Genomic DNA, 19700 nt, shown 5'->3' on the forward strand with positions numbered 1-19700 from the left:
ACACATTTAAATTGATTTCGTTTATACCTGAATGATCTCATTATGTTCTCAAGTCATGGCAACAAGATGGCCATGCTTTATAGTATTTGGTTAAAATGTCTCGGTAAGTCCCAGGTTTCTTTCCCCCAGTGTCACCAGAGGGACTCCGGATGACACAGCGATGTAAGTGACTATCCTGCAGTTGATCTGTTTCTCCCGCTCACATTACAGAGTTATACTTGTTATATGAGGTGCATGATCAATCACTGATCATTTCCACCATCGACCAATCACTGTTCTCCTTCTCCTCTCTAGCTTCCGAACTTCAGATCTTTCTTAAGTGTCTTTAGAAAATCTTCCTTCTTCATACAACATCTGTTTATATCCAAATGATCATGATGATGCAATGAAAATGCAAATTACTTCCGTGCAATTTTAGTGACTTTTTATGTCCACATTAGCTACTTTCTCCTGAAAAGGAAATACACACTGCGTGAGACACTGAGTGGCATTAACTCTCCACTGAGGAAGACAGTGATGGAGCTTCTGATATCTTCATGTCCAGAGTTACAGATGGATCAGACATTACGAGGGGCAGGCTTAAAATTGTTATTACTGCTATGAAAAAATTATGTGATGAAAGCGAATGTTGGTCATTACCTTAGTCGTTCTCTACATCTCCTCCAACCTGAGGCGACACACACTTCTCCAAACGATGGATAAGCTGGTGGAGACCGTCTCTGAAGAAGCCTTTTTGGCTCTTGAGAAAAAGTTCCATCTCTGTAATCACCTCGTCATTGCCAACGCCTGCCATGAATTGGTTTCTTTAAGTGATGGAAGAGGAAGAAGACACCAGGTCCAAGGTCGAGGGAGTAGAGGGGATGTGGTGGAATTTCGTACCCACAAGTTTCACCATTTCGTAATCTGGCGTGGTGTCATGAAAAAGGGGGGATCTAATTTTTTTTAACCAGCTGCATCATTTTGATTTTTCATGTAGAACTCTACTGTGGGTTAAACAAGAAGAAATGTTCAAGAACATACTCATATTTTATATTTTATTTAAACAAAATTGGGGCAAATATTTTCTGTTTATTTTATTTAAAAAATAATTTTTTGCTTCTTTAAGATGAAGCAGTGAAGAAAAAAGTGATAGGCTTTAAATAAAGTCCAGTGTATGGTGTAATAACCATTACCCAAAACCAAATAGAACCAACTGGTGTGTGAAGAACTTCAGATAAAATGAGGACATTTCTTACACCTGACTCTGTACACGGCGCTCGGGCAGAAGCAGCCATATTGGATCCTGCCCCCTCTCCATGCTAGCACATGCTAGTTCTCAGCTGTCTGATAAATGGTGAAGTCCAGCAGCAGGTCATAGTGTGTGTGTGTGGCTTGTGTGTGTGTGGCATGTGTGTGTGTGTTCAGCTCAGTGGTGGCAGATGGAGATGGAAGCAGGGGGCTCCGGGGTGTGTAACGCCTTGTGCAGCTGGCCTACTGTGATGCCACATCTGCTGCTCCGGAGGCATGCCGAGAGACACCCGAAGGTCCGGTTCGGCCTTTGAGGTCGGCGAGTCGAACCCAAAGCCAGGAACAAACAGGGACTCACTTCACATATTTAAATATCCCGACCTTACAGATTCACATCGAGTTAGAGAACGCTGTAGGAGAGGATTAAAGGCGTGGTGTGGATTTTTATTATTATTTAACCAAGAGCTACTGCTGTTGTAATCTTATAAATAGATCAAAATGTCTTATAAGAAACATCATGTGCTGTACAATGTTGTAATTTTGGGGGGGGGAATAACAAAAAAAGTTCTTATAAAAATATAACACAACTAACAATTTTAAATAATTTTAGCTAAGGTAAATAAATTCTGAATTCATTTCAGGATTGTGTGTAAGTCTATAATTTAAATCTGAATATACTGTTTAAGCTTTAGGTTTTCTTTATTTCTTTTATGGTTTTTTTTTTCCATTATTTGGTTATTATTTAAAAAATATCCTCTAATTTTGTCTTGCTCTCTTTTTATTTATTTATTTTATATTTATTTTATGATTTTTGTTCTTTCTTTCTTCCTTCATTCATTCTCATTTTTCTATTTATCTTTAAGATTAAAAAAAAGAACTTTTTTATTTAAAAACAAAGTATAAAAAGAATAATCATTTTATTAGCAAGTAAATTTCAGTAAGTTTGTTTTATGTTATTTTGTTTTATATAAAAAAAAAAAACACATGCTAGCTTAAGGACACGTACTGTACTGTATGTTATGTTTTAAGCAGCATTATACTAGAGCTATACTGTAGATTACACCATTAAGATGTTTATTTTATAACTTAATAATTCTATAGATGACCATCACGTAAGTTTCGTATTGTTAGTAGCTAGCGGATTAGGCTTTTCAGATCATAGCGTAATTAAGATCTGAAGTCTTAGCTTAAGACGTCCGCTTGCAGCTTCATCTCTCGTTTAAATTCAGGAAAAGAAAGCCTTGCAGCGTGTGTAAATAACCCAACATGCATTGCAGCAAACGCGCAGATGTTTGCAGCCCGCTTGCCAATTTGTCAAATCTCCATTACAGTTTGAAACTTGAGAGGAAAAGAGGAAAGTAAACAGCCTCTCCCTGGCATTACGTCGCCGTCGCCGTGGCGATTTAGACATCCTGAGTAAGCGCTTCCTCTGCACCATCTGTCACGTGGAGGACGTTCAGAACAATCAGGGTGCTGCTTAATTATCCATTATATGCTGGTGTATGGCAGGTAGAACCAGGACAGGTGTTCTGTGTGCATGAAGAACGTCTACGACGGCGCTGACTGAACTAAACGTTCTCTCCTCCTGCAGCCGTTCGAGCGGGTAATGTCTGGCCGTGAGTGTGTTCTCAGCCGGCGAGCTGTTTTACCTGACTTCATTCAGCTGCTCTGTGTTGCTAAGAAAATGCTGTTGTTCAGCTATTACTGCGCCTCGAGTCAAACAGGACCCGAGTGGCTTGTTTTTGCTTCTTTTTTTTTTTTTTTTTCTGGAGCCGAGTCTATTACCTCGGCCCATTTTTCCCATGAGGCAGCAAAATAATAAAAATAAATAAATAAATAAATAAAATCCTGCACATGGCCAGGAAATGAAGCCATTCATGGCACTCTGCATAAGATTGCTACCACGGATGATTGGCTCCGAACTCAATAGGAAGACGGACTAGGAGAAGAAAGAAAGCCAACATGAATAAATATATAATTATATCAGGACATAAATATATAAACCAGCACAAGAGGCACCTGTTTTTTCCTCTCTTTTTTTCCAGGAAAGCGATGATGGAAATTAGAAACACAAAAGAGGAAAAAGTGACAATGTAATAAGGATGAAAAAAGACGAGAGAGACATGTGACGTGCGGATTGCACATGCTACCATGATGAGCTACACAGGGTTGCCAGGTGTGTGACAAAAACATCTCGTTGTTTAAGAAATATAAATCCGAGCCTTCAGAACACTGGAAGCTTTTCCTGTTTATACACAGAGCTGCTTAATACTTTATTTATCCTTTTCCTGTGAAGTGAATTGCTTGTTGATTATCTCATTACAGTCAGTACTGTATAAAACATTTCAGTCCCTCGGGTGCCCCGCATCCTCCACCAAAAGCTCCTACAATGGGCACGTGAGCTTCAGACCTGGACCACGGAGCAATGGGAGAAGGTGGCCTGGTCTATGGACTCATGTTTTCTTTTACATGATGTATACAGTCAAGTATGTGTGTGTGTGTGTCACTTACCTGAAAAGGCATGGCACCAGGATGCACTATGGGTAGAAGGCAAGCGGGCAGAGGCAGTGTGATGCTCTGGGTGAGGTTCTTCTGGGAAACCTCGGGTCCTGCCCTTCCTGTGGAAGTTACTTCAAGTTCTTCAGATCTTACTTTCATTGAGCATCTGTGGGACGTACTGGAGAAACAAATCAGATCCATGGAGGCTTCACCTCACACTCTTACAGGACTTACAGGACCTGCTGCTGATGGCTCGATGCCAGATACCACACACACCTTCAAAACTCTAGTGGAGTCCAGGCCTCGACACTTCAGGGCTGTTTAAGTGGCACAAGGTCGGGCTTAAAGATCAGCATTTTTTAATGTGCTTGTTTTATTTATTGATTTAAAAGCTGCACATGGAGATGATTTTGGTGGCCAGTATGTAACCTGCATGCCACCCGCGTTTCCCCTGCTTTTATTTTCTTCTAGTTAAAGCATGACCTTGCAATGTGAAAATGCATAAAAAAATTATAATTAGTTTTTAAAATGCTCACTAAACACACACAGATAAAAACAGTCCCAAGCAGTGGCTTGTTGTTGCGTTTCATGGGACGAAGAGGTACTAACACATGTCATAAACTCTACATGAGCTCTGAGTGTGAATAAAGTGAAATCCAGCCTCATGGAGCTGCATGGCTTTAATTATTAATCGGACGAGACGGGGAAGCAGCAGACCTGCAGGCTCGGGCATACATGAGGAATGGTTTATAGAGCAGAGAGAGAGAGAGAGAGGGGCAGGTTCCTTCCTTTCATGCCCGGAGTGTGCTAATTCCAACGGTGCTTTTGGCTCGAGTTCCTGCGATGATCGGATGCCAGGATGCCGCCTCACACACGCCGCTGCCTTCCAGCTCTCCCTCTGCGGATTAAATATGCAGGAGCAGCGCTGGAGATATTTTTTATCCCCTTGTATTTCTGGTGTAGAACTGGTGTAACCTCGCGCTCACGCTGGTGAACAGCGAGTGGTGACACGGACACGAGTCGACCCCGCGCTCCTGTCAGCGCTCGGCCCCGGGCTTGGGGATAATAAAGTGCTGATCGCTGCTGCTATTCACACCGCTACTCCTCTTTACTTAATGAGTGCGAGTGCGCAGAGTTCAGCACCACGGCCAAGTCCGCTCTACTTCCTGTCCTGATAAAGGAACTTCACCTTACACACGTACACTTTTACTCAGTCACTGACTAAGTTTTTAATTTAAAAATGAGGGTTAAAGGTCACCCGAGGGTTAAAGAGCATGGCCCAGGGCACCTGGAGCTCTCACCTTAAAGTGATCTGTTGCAACTACAAAGTCATCAAATAACAGCTGCAGCTTTAAATAACACACACACACACACACACACACACACCTTCATGCGAAAGAAAGATTTTTCTGTAGCATTTAAGATACTGGGACTTTTGTTCTTTCTTTTTTTTTTTCAATTACTGTTTTACAAAATATTTTTTTTAATTTCTTTCTCACTTTCTTTCTTTTAATTCATTTTTTCTTTTTTTGCTATTTTTGTATTTTTTTTCTTTTTTTCTTTTTTATCCATTTTTAATTTTTCTTTCTTTCACTAATTTATTTTTTATTTTTCTTTCTTTCCATCTTTCCACTTTTCCTTTGTCTATTTTTCCTTTCTCTATTCATTCTTTCTTTCCTCTCATCCAATTTATTTTTTACTTTTCTCTATTTTTTTATTACTTTTTCTTCTGTTTTTCTCTATTTTTTTTTCTTTCTTATTTTATTTAATTATTTTTCTTTCTTTGCATTATTTAATTTATTTTCTTTATTCTTTCTTTATTTCTCTTTTGTTTTATTTTTCTGTTATTTTATATATTTATTTCCATCCAGTTTTTTTTTTCTCTTTTTTTGTATTCAACTTTTTTCTTCTGCTTTTCATGAATTAAATATTTTTCTTTCCATCATTCTTTTTATTAATTTTTTTCTTCTATTTCAGTAGTTGTTCTTTCTATTTAACTTTTTAAAACTTGAACTAAGAGAGTATTTCTATTCTTTACTAAAGGGTGAACGATTTTCACATGTAAGATACATACAGTAATATTAAGTTATGCAAGATCTGATGGATATCTTAAAAAAAAGGGGGGTATCGTGTGTCTGCAGGTCGCCGCAGTGATGATCAGGATTATTTTAACAAACTGCAACATCAGTCTGAATATCACTGCAGGTTCAGGCTATTTATTTTCATTTTGTGTTTCTGCATCATGTCTTCCATCCATCACTCACTGTGTTTATATGTGTGTGTGTGTGTGTGTGTGTGTATGTGTGTGTGTGTGTGTGTGTGTGCGCGCGCGTACGCACCGGTACGTGCATGTGCGTGCCCTCCTGATGGATTACTTGCCAGGAGAAAAAAACGCGACGCCTCCTTCACCCGGGCGTAGCATTGACTCGCTAGTCACGTCCTCGCACTCTGTTCTGGCTTCAGACTCTTCGAAGGAAACGAGTTTAACCCTTCACACGCCCTCTCTCACTGCCACCTTCATGTCAGAGGTGCCACCATCCCCGGAGGGAGAGGATCACAGACCTGGCATTACTTTTACCCACACACACTCACATGGACACACACACACACACACACACGCACACACACCTTTCAGCGCCTGTGTGTTCACCGTGTTTGCACTGATGGCTAAGTGTCAGGTTTGGGGGCCTCCATCACCTTCACAGGAAGTAGGAAGTCAGTGTTTTGTTTACACTCCAACACACACACACACACACACACACACACACACACACACTGGCAATACCCATTTGCACATGAGATGCAAACCTACACTTGTGAACACTCACAATCTGGGCATGGCTTTTCTCGCATCCCCTCTCTTTCTCTCTCTGTCTCACCTGCTCAGTGCGTGCAGTTTTTGGCCAACATCCTCTGTGATGATTGCAATCGCTTTTATGCGCCCCCCCCCCCCCACCCCCCTCGACCAGACAGGTCTGGTTTGTCTATCTTGCGTCACAATCAATGAATCCGTTATTCTACTCTATTCACGTCTTTCCGTTAGCTGTCTCTCGTTAGTTTAGCCTTCTTTCGCTCACTTGACCATCTTGCACTCTGCCTTAGCTTTCATTCACTTTCTTTCATTTTTCTAGATTATAAGATGATATTAGCGTCCTCTCGCTAGATTAGCTTTTACTCATCAGGTTACGATTCTCCAGAGCTGTAGCGCTGTTTGTTTAAGTACCCAAGCACACTTACAGTATAAGCCTGTGGTGGCTTGTTTCCAGAGGTGTTTAAAACATTATAATACTAATGTTGCTACTGTAGAAAGATTCCATTTATTACTCAGCTACTGTATAACTGACCACAAGATAAAAAAAAACAGAAGGTGAAAGTTTCCTAAAGAGAATCGTTACTGGTGATGAGACACGGATTCGTCACTACGAGGCTGAGAGAAAACAAGTGTGGAACGAAAAACATCCTAAATCACCGACCGAGAAAAAGTTCTAAAGTGGATCATCAGCTGGAAAATTCATCAACGCTTACAGTTATCTGGGATTCTCGTTGGCCAGAAGTATTGGAACATTACCAGTGCTAATTGCAGTGAGAGGCTTCCTGAAGAGCTGAAGACTAAACTTGGGATTAAACTGATATCTGATAGAACTGATATCCGGGCATGTTGGGATCTCACGTGATGGACGATGCACGTCCACACACTCCTGCTCACACTCTGGGGTGTTAAAGTGTCCTTACTATAGTCCTGATCTCACTCCTTTAGACTTTCACTTGTTTGTATCTGTCTATCGCATGCTAAGCTAATCTAAGCTAAGCTAACTCTAACAGTCTTGGCTACGAGTGACCTAGTGCAAGCTTTCGTTTCTTGCACAAACGTTTAAATTCTTCGCCTAAAAGATATTTTAATTGTTAAACGCTAGCATACATGTTTAGCTTGTAGAGCGATATCGATTGTGCTGCTGAAATCCCAAAGGCAGCGTTTAAGGTCGATCACTTTCTTGTATCAATCAACAGACAAAAATTCATGTATAATAACTTCGACCAGTGCAGTTGTTTTTATTTAATTACATGATGTGATATTCACGCTTTTCTAGAAAAAAGTGATGAGTTTAACTTATCAACTCAAGGTTAGCTTTTATCTTTTATAAATTAGTCACACTAAATTAACTGGCCCTTCCCACATCAGCTTTCTTTCTCTGTTACTCTTAGAGTTTAGCTCTCACTTGCTAATTTAGCTCTGTCTTTTTTGACTTACATTCACTCGTTACTTTGCTTCAGGCTTCCTAATATGAGCCACGTCTGACTAATTTACATTAGACGAGATGAAATTCTGTTTTTTTTTTTGACTATTCATACTTTTAGAGCAAATTGAAACAAATGTCAACCTCATTAGCAGGTTTATATTTCTCAATGTTCCCTCTCTCTCTCTCTCTCTCTCTCTCTCTCTTCCTCTCTTTCTCTATCTATCTCTCCTTTTTATGATGGTCCACATGTCTTCCTAAATGTCCTTTGATCCATATTATAAATTCTATACACTCGTCCTAGCTGGGGAAATCATTTCCTTGCTGCTTGTGAGCATCGTTTTGTCCTTTCATCTTCTCTTCTAGCTTTTATTCCCTTATTAATTTCTCTCTTGTTTATTTGTTTGTTTGTTTGTTTTTTTCCTTAGTTAATCATTACTGTCATGGAAACAATTAGGTATGCAAGGGTCAGCAATTTGTTTTGCCCGAAGCGTCCACAAGTGCAGCGTTTGTTTCCTAATAGCTAATTAAAGTGAATCAATGACACGACACTTCAAAATGGCGGCACGTGTCAGCGGCCTAGGAAGGACACCGTTAATTGTTTTGTTCCTTTGAACACATTGCGAGGACCTCGGTTTAGTGACATGTTTCCTCATTAACAGTGTTTTCGGTGGGTTTGCGAGGTTTACCGGTGCTCAGGAACACACTGACGTGTTTCAAGCTGCCACTCTGTCACTTTCTGAGCTGCTACTCTGTCACTGTCGCACCACATACGTACAGTACTACCTAGCACACTCGTTTGGCTGCTTCTCCTTTTTTTGTTTTTTTTTTTACTTCTAATGCCAGAAAAACAAACAAAAATGTATAATTGAGCGTAAACTTGCAACAGACAGAAGCTGTTTATTTGGAGTTGGACCCAGACAGAATCTGACAACGCTGTAAACACTTCCGTAGTTTAGGAAGATATTTCAGAGAGAGCTATATTTTGTTAAATATTTACATAACGGTAACTAAATAAACATGCAAAAAATAATTTGGTTGGCTAAAGAGTGTTGCAGGAAGATACATTAAGGCTCTATGTATATGGGGGTGTGTTTACAAAAAGTCACTGCCTGAGCTGCCACTGTGTCACCCTCTGAGCTGCCATCTTGTCACTTTTCTACTATACCCACCACTCTCTGAGCTGCCACTCTATCCCCCCCTGAGCTGCCACTTTATCAAGTCCTAAGGTTACACTGGGTCACTTCCTGAGCTGCCACTTTGTCATTTTCCTAAGTGAAATTGTGTCACTTCCTAAGTTGCCACACTGTCACTTCCTGAGGTTCCACTGTTACTTCCTGTGCTGCCACTCTGTCCCTTTCTGAGCTGCCACTTAATCACTCCTTGAGCTGCTACTGTCACTTTCTGAGCCGCCACTCTGTCCCTCCTTGCATTGTCTCCATGTCACTCCCTATGCTGCCACTTTCTTCTTTTCCAAGCTACCGTTCTCTCACTCCTCAAACTGTCACTCTGTAACTCCTAAAGCATCTATTCTGTCTCTCCCCAAGCTGCCAATACTCCCCAAACTGTTTGCTTCCCTAGTGGCCACATCATCACTCCTTTATCTTCAGCCCTCTGTCAGTCCTCAAGCAGTACCTTCCTGAACTTTTACTATTTTATCTATCTGACACTTGCCCTAGTCTGAGAATAAGAAATTTGTTAGCAACGTATAGAAAAAAGAGAGAAATAATAATAATAATAATAATAATAATAATAATAATAAAGAAAAAATTACAACTGTGTAAAAAAATGTTCACACGCACAATATTTTTTTTATGATTCTGTTCTGGTCCTACTCTTCTATCAGGTTCCTGAACACCTTGAACAGTAGCGTGAATGTGATTTAGCAGGTAGATGTTGATGGAGATAAGCTTGCTGAAGGAGAACCTGATTGTTATTTATGACCAGGATCCTTACTTCTCTTGTTGACGCTCATGTCCTGTGATAAACAGCATTCAGGAACCACCCTTTTCAATTATAGTGCCGGCTGTACATCATGGCGGAACGAGAAAATTACACCTCCGCGCATGACAGCCGAGGAAAGGAAGGTTTCCACCTCGACCCGCTGGCTACGCTCAGAGCTCTTAGCGTATGCCGTAAATGTCCTTCAGCGGCTAGTGTGAAACGAGCTCGGCTGTCCAGGGTGTATATTTCTCAGCAATTCGGCACATTTCCAAGTGAACCGAGTGCTCTAGTGGACGCTTTGAGGTGGTTAGTGTGCCAGCGTTGATGATCCTCGGCTCAGCCTATTATCCCTGCTGGATGGATCAGCCTGCAATTTTGGGACGGCTGATGGTTTTGTGATGACAGCCTCCATGGTGGTGAATGTGTCTCCCAGCGACGGCGTAAAATCGAGCAGGTCAGGTCGGCTTGCCTCGCTCCGGCTCGGAACGTATACACACCTCTCACTGTGGGAAACCGATTTACTATTTTTCCTCTTGTTTCAATCATAGAAAAACAAAAGTCTGTGTTTGATAACAAGCCGAGTTTTAGCACGAGCTACATCAGTGCCGTAGCCAGGAATTAATTATATGAGGAAATAGGATAAATAAAGTACAACACACTCATGATGTTTGGGTGGATGCCAGACAGACGGAGCGGCGACGATGAAATTCAGAAATTGTGGGATCTCTTGTCAATCAGCCATGTAAAATGGATAACTTTAATAGGAGCAAGAAACAAAACATCTTTATGATATGAGAGAAACTAAAATGCTTTTATGTCCACTGCGTAAACTGATTTTTATTAATTCATTAAGTGTTGATCCTTCCAGTCCAACTTGGCTGCGAATAACAGATGCACATGTTTGGCATTTTTTCCCCTTCCTTCCCACAGAAAGATCTAAAAGTAAAAAAAGAATAAACAAACAAGTAAATAAATAAATATCGCTACTACTCTTTCTACTTTTATAATAATAATAATAATAATAATAATGCAAAATCAACTAGGGCAAAACATAAATGTTGTAGTTCTATTTACTTATTGATTTTTTACATTATTGTACACCTTAACCACATTTTTCAAATCATGTTCGTTGTATTATTTGTAAAAAAAAAACAGTATTTATGAATAAATAAACAAATAAATACCACCACTAATACCACTACTAATACTACTACTAATAAAGAAGCCTGAAGTAAAAAAAAAAAATTGATACATTAATTTATGTATTTTATCAATCAATCAATTAATCAGTGAGGCATTCTGCAACTTTATACTTACCTTGTATTTTTAACACAATATTTGTTGATTTATTTAGTTAAAAAATATGTTTTTAAATATAAATATATAAATGCATTATTAAATTACATTTGTGAATATTTTAAGCAACAATGTATTTTTCCTCCTCTAATATTTTTTTTTTTTACTTTTTCTGTCCAATTACTAAAAAAGTCGGATGAAGGGCTGAAACGATTCCTCGAGGACCTGTCAAAGTTTCTTTTATTGAATATTAAAAGCTTGCGTTATGTTTTTGCGCAATTATTTGTTTGGCGTGACACAGCCGCTCCCAGATACAAGCCGCCAGTAAACACAGACGAAGAAGAAGCGCTAATGTCACCCACAAAGTGGAAAGAGACGCAAACAGTTAGCTGTGTATTGATTTGATGGAGCGTTTTGTTGTGGGCTGTAAAATGGAAAGGAGCGATAGAAATATCAGCGAGTCAAAAAGGAGAAGAAACCAGCAAGAGAAAACGACAGAAATTGTCAGTAAAGGCCTAGCTGTATGTTATGCCTGAGATGTAAATTTTAACGCTTTTAGTTCTGAAAGTTAAGTTGAACAATTTAGTGTTTTTGTATAATTATTTATTTTAATGTTCCTTAGTTTTTTTGATACTTAAAGTCATGTGAAATACCTTTTTTTTAGTCTTTGCATTTGAGAAAAGGCTTTAAAATAAGAATGTATTTCACTGTAATGCACTTAACTCTTCTCAGTCAACTTTAAGCTTATACTTGTATTGTAAATAATGACAATGTTTATTTTTGATATATATATTTTACATTGCTGTTTAATTTAGCAAAAGTACATTTTATCTGATTACTCGATTAATCGGTTAAATTTTTTGGTAGGATACTCAATTACTAAAATATTCGATAGTTACAGCCCTAGTCGAATGAATTCAGTAACAAAACCATCCGAATATTTAGGTCTGGCTGGACGGAAGTTCGATAAAAGCTATACATTTTCATGCTTCTGTTCGGTTAATGCTGGCTCTCACTACTGATAGTCTATAAAATGTGACTAAACAAACGCAGCAGAGTGTTCACTTTATTTTTGCAGTGTTGGGACTCTGTTTAAGATAATAAAAGTGCAGTTTTATAAGGCTGTGATAACCACACACGCATAAAAATATGGAAAGATCATCAAATTTGGGGATTTTTAAACCCCACGCCTCCCAAACTCGGGTCTCACAGAGCTAAATAACTACAGGTTCATATCTTCCAGACTGTACAGATGTGGAGCTACAGCGTAGATTTTAAATATCTTTACAACATCCCTAAAGCCTCTAAAGATAATGTTAATGCTTTGTGGTCACTCGGTACAGAAACCTCGATCATATCGAATAAAAATTTTCTATATTTCCTCAGATGGCTAGTACCAATTATATCCCTACCACAGGGAGAGGATTATCTCGTCAGACCGAGGCAGCGAACCAATTATATAAGTAAAACTATATTTCTCAAATGAGCACACCAATTATATTGGTACCAGGCCTCGGAGTTGGAGAACAATCTATTAAATCAGTCTCGAGTTTCATAATATTCCCTTAACCATGCAGTCATGGACTTTTCATAATCAAAATTACTCATTCAAATAATAAAGTTATTACTGCTCTAATAATTCAATTGAATCAAATGAATCCAAGTTGCTACACTCTGCTTTAAATGAAATAATGTGTATGATGTGAAAAGGTACAGAAGGATTTATTGTTCATCATTTTTTCCTACAATATAAATACAGTCGAGTATAAGAGACAAAAGTGAAAAGTGATGTTTTAATGACGTTCTTAAATTTTTTAAACAACCCAAATCAGCTTAATGAGATGAAGTGAATTTGCTCTACAACAACCATTATTTAGTATGCAGTCTTTAATTCTTCAGTACCTACTGGATCCGGTTGGGCGTTGAGTCTAAAACACGTCTGCAATCTCTGGTGTCACTCGTCCAATCCATGTCTGCGTGATCGCTTCCTGAAGATCACAGAAGTTCATAAGCCACTTTAGAATTGCAGAGTTTTAACCATTTTTGTGCAGAGATGGACACCGCGGCTTCACAAAGTAAAAGTCCTGCCACTTGTTTGTCAGCTGATTCTAACGATCACAACTCCTCAGTCAGATATGTGAGAACTAACTAGTGACATCACCTGCTTTGTGCTCAGGAAGAGCTAATGTATGAGGGGCGGTCATAAAATCATATTATTGTATATAAAAATGTTAAATATTTGCCCAAAATGATGTCTCTGGAAATGAGTACGTTCATGAACATTTCTTCTTGTTTAAAAAACCTGCGGTATACAGTAGTTCCGCTGGAGGGACAATACCAAGGCCACGTGTGGTGGAATGCCTAGTGTCTTCTTCTTTTTCCATGACTTGGAGAAACCACTCCATGGCAGGTGTTTGACGATGACGAGGTGATTACCGAGATGGAACTTTTCATTAAGAGCCAATAAGAAGGCTTCTTCAGAGACGGTCTCCACCAGCTCGTCCATCATTTGGTGTCTCACCTCAGGTGGAGGAGATGTAGAGAAGGACCATGACCAATGTTCGTTTTCATTACATTACAATAATAACAATTTTATGACCGCCCCTCTTATAATACATGGCTTATGTTGTCCTAATACGTTTGGCCTCCACTGTATAGACAGAGAGAAAGAGAGAAAAAGTGAGAGAGAGAGAAAGAGAGAGAGAGAGAGAAAGTGAGAGAGAGAGAGAGCGAGAGAGAGAAAGAGAGAGAGAGAGAGAGAATATTTAACCCTCATGTCCAAGTCTGAGCCTGAAGTTTGCGTAGGTAGATTAATTATTTCTTTTTTATATCCTGTAATTGTTTTTTCTAAAAAAAGTCGTGTTTATTCAGGAAATGGAGAATTTAATCGATCATGTTTTTATCTTTCTTTCTTTTATCACCTGCCTTTCTAGCAATTCCTAGATGTCTTGCGTGTGAAGTGTAAAGAATAATTTGAAACGCACAAAGCTCTTGAGGAGCATGGTTTGGAAACCACTAACCTTCCCAAGTGAACATCCCAGGACTTATCAACATTCCCGTCCCTTTGGCAGCTCCGGAGTCCAAAGTCTACTCGTCTTTGGCTTTCTTTACTATTTTCTGGTTAACTGGTGCTTACAAAACACGCTGAATCCACTTCCCTTGTGCTGCTTCTGAAGGAGCTTTAACATTTCTCCAGGCACAAACAGAATAAAGCGTGTGTTTATTCTGGAACAATCTTCACAGCAGAACGGATGGATACACTGTACAGTATGTCTGAAGCGTTCGTAATGCCTTTGTGGCATTTATACAGTAGACTCTCAGATATCAGTCAGTTTTTATCACCGTTGGACGGCGTTTAAACTCTGAACCTCCTCGAGCTTCTTGATAAAAGTTTTATCTTAACTTAAATATCCATCCCGTCATCACCACCGAGATTTCAGGATCCTGCGTTCGACAGATCCAGCCAGAGACCATTAAAGTTGTAGAGGAGTTAGGCAACTCTCTATAAATATCGCTCAAGGGCAAGCTAATCTGCCCTGATTTGAAGCTAGGCCAATGAAAGGCTCCTCTAATCCCTCATTCATTTTTTTTTTTTATCAGAGGAATAGAAGAGAATTTGACTCTGGTGTGAGCGCCGAGACTTATTTCATGCCCCAATGACTCCACAGTTTTACAGAATAGTCATCGTATTTTTCTATTTTTTTCTTCCTTTTCTTTCGCTTTTTTTGTTGAACATCGTCACAATCGCTGCATAGATACATTTATATTCCCGGCTGGTAAAATTGAACCACTAGAAGAGTTAAATACAACGCCATCAATTAGCAGAGAAATGTTCCACAATGTTGGCTAATTGTCAATTTTACAATTATAACATATTAAGAAATAACAAAAATGTCTCAGACAAAAAGAACTTAAATAACAACCGTGATACAAATAATCGGTTTTCTTTCATTTGTGTCCAATGAGGTTAACTTCAAAGACATACATTAATCCGGCACAAGCAGGAAAATTAGCTGGAGCTACACATCAGCTGCAAACCGTCCCAGTTTAAACACTTATTGTTAAACATCTGTTCATATTGGAGATAACGTTAGCAAGTTAGCGAAACCTGGAGGTGTTCAGCCATACCTCTGCAGCTCTCAGGAAGCTCTTTGTTAAGTTGCGTCAGAACAAGGACAGAAACGAGTAAACAATGGGAAATGTTCTTGCCCAAGTACGTGACAGAACACACAGCTTTGATGTTTACACGAATCAGACATATGGCGAGCGGCGGGAGCGAGTCCCGAGGGAGTGTGTGTTCTTATAGGAGCTGTGAAAAGTGTTTGACTTTGTGATAAGGAACATCGACTGAGACACACACACACACACACACACACACACACACACACGCACACACACACGAGTTCTGTCATACTTCCCAATCACTGGCTAAAAAAGAATCGGTGTATTCGTTAGTGTCCTCCTGTAACGAGTGCTCCAAACACACACAGGTAAGATAAGGTCCTTGTTTGGTTTGTTGACCGAATTTCAGACACACACGCACACACACACATACACACACGTACACACGTCTCTAAGGGGCCACTTCAGGCTCTCTCTGGCTGAAATAATTGGGTTGCAATAATAAAGCAGGGTTTGAAGTCAGAGTGCAACATCGCTGACACTTTTTTCTCGTTTATTCATTTCTCTCACTCGGTTTTGAAGTCGAGACGCCGCATTCGCTATTCATCATCTCTGTACGCTTTTTCTATTATTGTGTCATACTGAAAAGAAAAAAAAAACAGATGGAGAGTCCGGAGAGGAAAAAAATAGACGTTCAATAGAGAGTCTATAAGAGTGATCAGTAATCAGAGTAATTATCATCCGCTGACGTCTGAACCCGATCTCACATCCATCTGTTTATATTTAACTTTAAACCAAAATGTGAATTTATTCATATAGGGAATGCCACACATTATCACACATTAATATATTTAAATAATTATTTAATTAATTAATTTATTTATTTATTTGTGAAGTGCCATAAATTATTTTACAATAATATATAAAATGTAATTTGTTTTTTTTTTTATTTGTTTGTTTTTACTTATGTATATATGTGTTATTTGTTGGCTAATTTTTTTTGTTTTTTTATTTTTATTTTATTACAATTTTTTTGACCAACTCATCCTCCCGATACATTTTTTGTTTGCTTGTTTTTGTTTTGTGCTAAACCCAGAAAAGAAGTGTTTTTTTTTCTACATTTTTTCAAATTCAATTCTGTTTGTTAAAATTCACTTTTGCTTTATATTCATGCACTTTTTCTGGTTGCTATAGTAACAGCTCAGCATTCACACTTCAACAAATGTATTTGTTTATATGGTGAGGTTTTCTTTAGGGAGGTGTTTCTGTAACATCAGTGGAAGGAGTCTCCAGTGTCAGTGCTTTGTAACAGTCAGAGGTAAAGCTGTAATTGTCTCCACATCTTTAGGACATATGAGTTTACGCTTCTTTGCCATGCAAGACCACTCGTATTTTATTATTATAATTTTATTAATACTAACAATTTTAGTAGAGAATCAATTGTGTAGCTGTAGTGTAAATGAGAACAGAAACTTACTCGTTTCATCAACATGCAGAGTAAATAGAAGGAGTGTACAATGTGCCCATTACCTACCTGATAATAATTGTAAGCAGTGAGTCTATGTGGTGTAAGAGAAATAAAACACTTACACTAAGAGTAAGTGAGACGGGACGGGACAGGGGACGGGACGGGGGACGGGACGGGGGGGTGTTTTATCCTCTGGCAGTTTGCTTTGTACCCGAGTGTGTGAGTTAATAATCAGACAGAGGCGACGCATCAGTACAGAAACTCTGCTTCACACTGATCCTCTCCAGCACCATAAAGAGCTGACTAAATAATTCAGAAAGAAAGACCAACTGTCTCCGAGCCACACACACACACACACACACACACTCAGGAGACGATTCTCACTGCAGTAGCTACGCTGGTGTTTCAGAGAACCTATGGTTTTAACGCCGTCCTCCTCGCCGCTGATCAGGATCGCAGCCGAGCTGTCAGAAGCTACTTTACAAACAATTACCGCACCATCTGCACCGTCACACCACATGCTAGCATTAGCAATAGCATTAGCTTGCCACGACTTCACCTCTTTTTTTTTGCATTTCAGCACACACCTCTATCTCATCACACACATCAATGAACAACACAGGACAGGATTGGTGTTGGTGTTTCTGGTTCAGTTTAACACAACACATCCAGTTTAAAGGTGATACTGGTACTGGTACTGCTACTGGTACGGAGGGGGTTCCTTTTTCATACAGGGTGTGTTTTGGGGGAGGGGGGGGCGGCTCTGTCTCCTTAATTATTAATTTATACTTGTTTGTTTACTTTGGGTTGGTTTATTAATTTTTTGATTGATTTGTTAATTGCTGGGTTGGTTATTATCTTTCTTTATTTAGTTTGTTAATTCAGTTGTTTTTGTCTATTTTCTTTGTTTTGTCCTGTTTGTTCATTTGGTTGGTTATTTGTTTGTTTGTTTTGTTGGTTGGTTGGTTAATTGGTTGTTTTTTGTTCAGTCAATTGGTTGGTTGGTTGTTTGATTACTTGGTTGGTGGTATGGTTGGTTGATTGGTTGATTAGTTTGGTTGGTTGTTTGGGTGGTTTGGGTTAGTTGCTTAGTTAGTTGATTGTTTAGTTAAATGGTTAATTGGCAGGTTGTTTGGTTAGTTTGTTAATTATTTGTTTGGTTGATTAATTGGTTGGGTGATTATTTGTTTGGGTGTTTGGTTGGTTGTTACATTGTTGTTTGGTTGATTAGTAGCTTAATTGGTTGGTTGGTTACTTGCTCAGTTTGTTATTTGTTTGGTCATTTGGTTGGTTAGTTAGCAGCTTTCTTTGATTTGTTTGTTCAATTTGTTTTCGAGTTTCTGTTGTTTCTTGTTTAATTGATTGATTGATTAGATGTTTGGTTGCCTGTTTATTTGCTTTCTTTGATTGTTTGGTTGTCGACTGTCTTTGTTTTTGCTCGTTCAGCTTGTTTGTGTTTGTGTTTTATTTGGTTGGTTGTTTTGTGAATTCTTTTCATGAAGTTATCATATTTTTCCCTTTTTTTCACGTTATTTTCATGTTTCTCCGCTGCACAGATTTATCCAGATGCACATGAATTTTTTAAAAGGAAACCAACAGAATGTAACATTCACTCGTGATGAGCTTAAATAATTATGCGATCATTATAACAATCATTTCCATAAATCTAAAATTCAGGTTTATTTATGTAACTGTACAAGTAACTAGTTTACAAATACCGAGAGGTGATTAACAGTTTCTTATTTTGAGGTCTATTTTTTCCTCCTGTTTAATTGCCATGTGCAGGGACTTCGGTGACGCGGGTCACAGCCACGGACGCAGACGATCCGGTGTACGGGAACAGCGCCAAACTGGTGTACAGCATTTTGGAAGGACAGCCGTATTTCTCCATTGATCAAAACACCGGTGAGTGACTGCGTTTGTTTTTTTTTCTTCTTTTTTCTTTCTTTTACACTTTCACACACTTCTCAACAAAGTCCAGATGGTCATGAATGCTTTATGTAAATGTACTGTAATTATCTGATTTTAATCTGATCAGAATTTTTTTTTTCTCAGATAATGAGGCTTGTTAATGATAATGCTCCATATGTGTACGCTGCTTATTCTCTTGTGCTCGGTCATTGTTTGATCTGAAGGGCAAAAAAAATAAACAAATAAATAAATAAAAAACCTTACAAGTAAATTAAAAAAGGACGTGAAACTGCAATGAGGTGTGAACGAAGCGTGCTTGATTTGCCGGAGCTTCCAGTCCCATCTGCGGCCTGCTTCATTTCAACCTTCACATTGTTCCCCTTTTTTTTTTTCTTCTTCTTCTTTTTTAATCCTAATTGCATTTTCAGGCGACGTGTTAACAGCGTCTGTGAGTGATATGATTAAATAATTGTGAAATTAAATTAATAAGCGATGAGATGGAAATGTGGAAATGTACAACACGTCGTTTAGAAACTAGACACAAGATAAACACGGCCTGTGTCTGTCCGGATTGGGTTTAATCGCTAAATCTGCTTTGTTGTCTTTATTTACTATTTTTTCTTTTTTTTTTTTTTACACATTTCTTAGAAACATTTTACACATTCTTAAACATAGATTATTTTTTTTTACTTCCTGTGCAGCCGAGGGAGAGAAGTTGTGTTTGTGTGATTACTCAGCGCATACAGATGGCTCATTCGACTGAGCCAGATGTTTTAATGAATGTTAATGAAAAGTAAAAGGTAAAGGGAAAACAGCCATTAGGATCCATTTGACACTTTCAGCACTACGCAGGAAATGAGATGCGGACGATGAATAAGTAAACATCATCACGCTCGGGCTGATCGCTGCCTGCTTAATTGTTGACAAAGAAAGGAAGAAAAAAAAAAGTACAATTGTCTGTATGGAAATTAATGTTTGTGGCTTCGCCAGTCTGTGAT

General features: G+C 38.8%; 1 protein-coding gene across 1 annotated transcript in view; it reads left to right on the forward strand.

The window, feature by feature from the left end:
• cdh8 (cadherin 8) overlaps nucleotides 1-19700 on the forward strand; it is a 132154-nt gene that overhangs the window by 75643 nt on the left and 36811 nt on the right. The window contains exon 4 of the mRNA XM_053492673.1: nucleotides 18577-18696. Within this exon, the coding sequence (XP_053348648.1) occupies nucleotides 18577-18696 (120 nt within the window). The remainder of the gene's footprint in view (nucleotides 1-18576; nucleotides 18697-19700) is intronic.

This window comes from Clarias gariepinus, chromosome 3 (assembly GCF_024256425.1).
Source record: "Clarias gariepinus isolate MV-2021 ecotype Netherlands chromosome 3, CGAR_prim_01v2, whole genome shotgun sequence".
NCBI lineage: Eukaryota > Metazoa > Chordata > Actinopteri > Siluriformes > Clariidae > Clarias > Clarias gariepinus.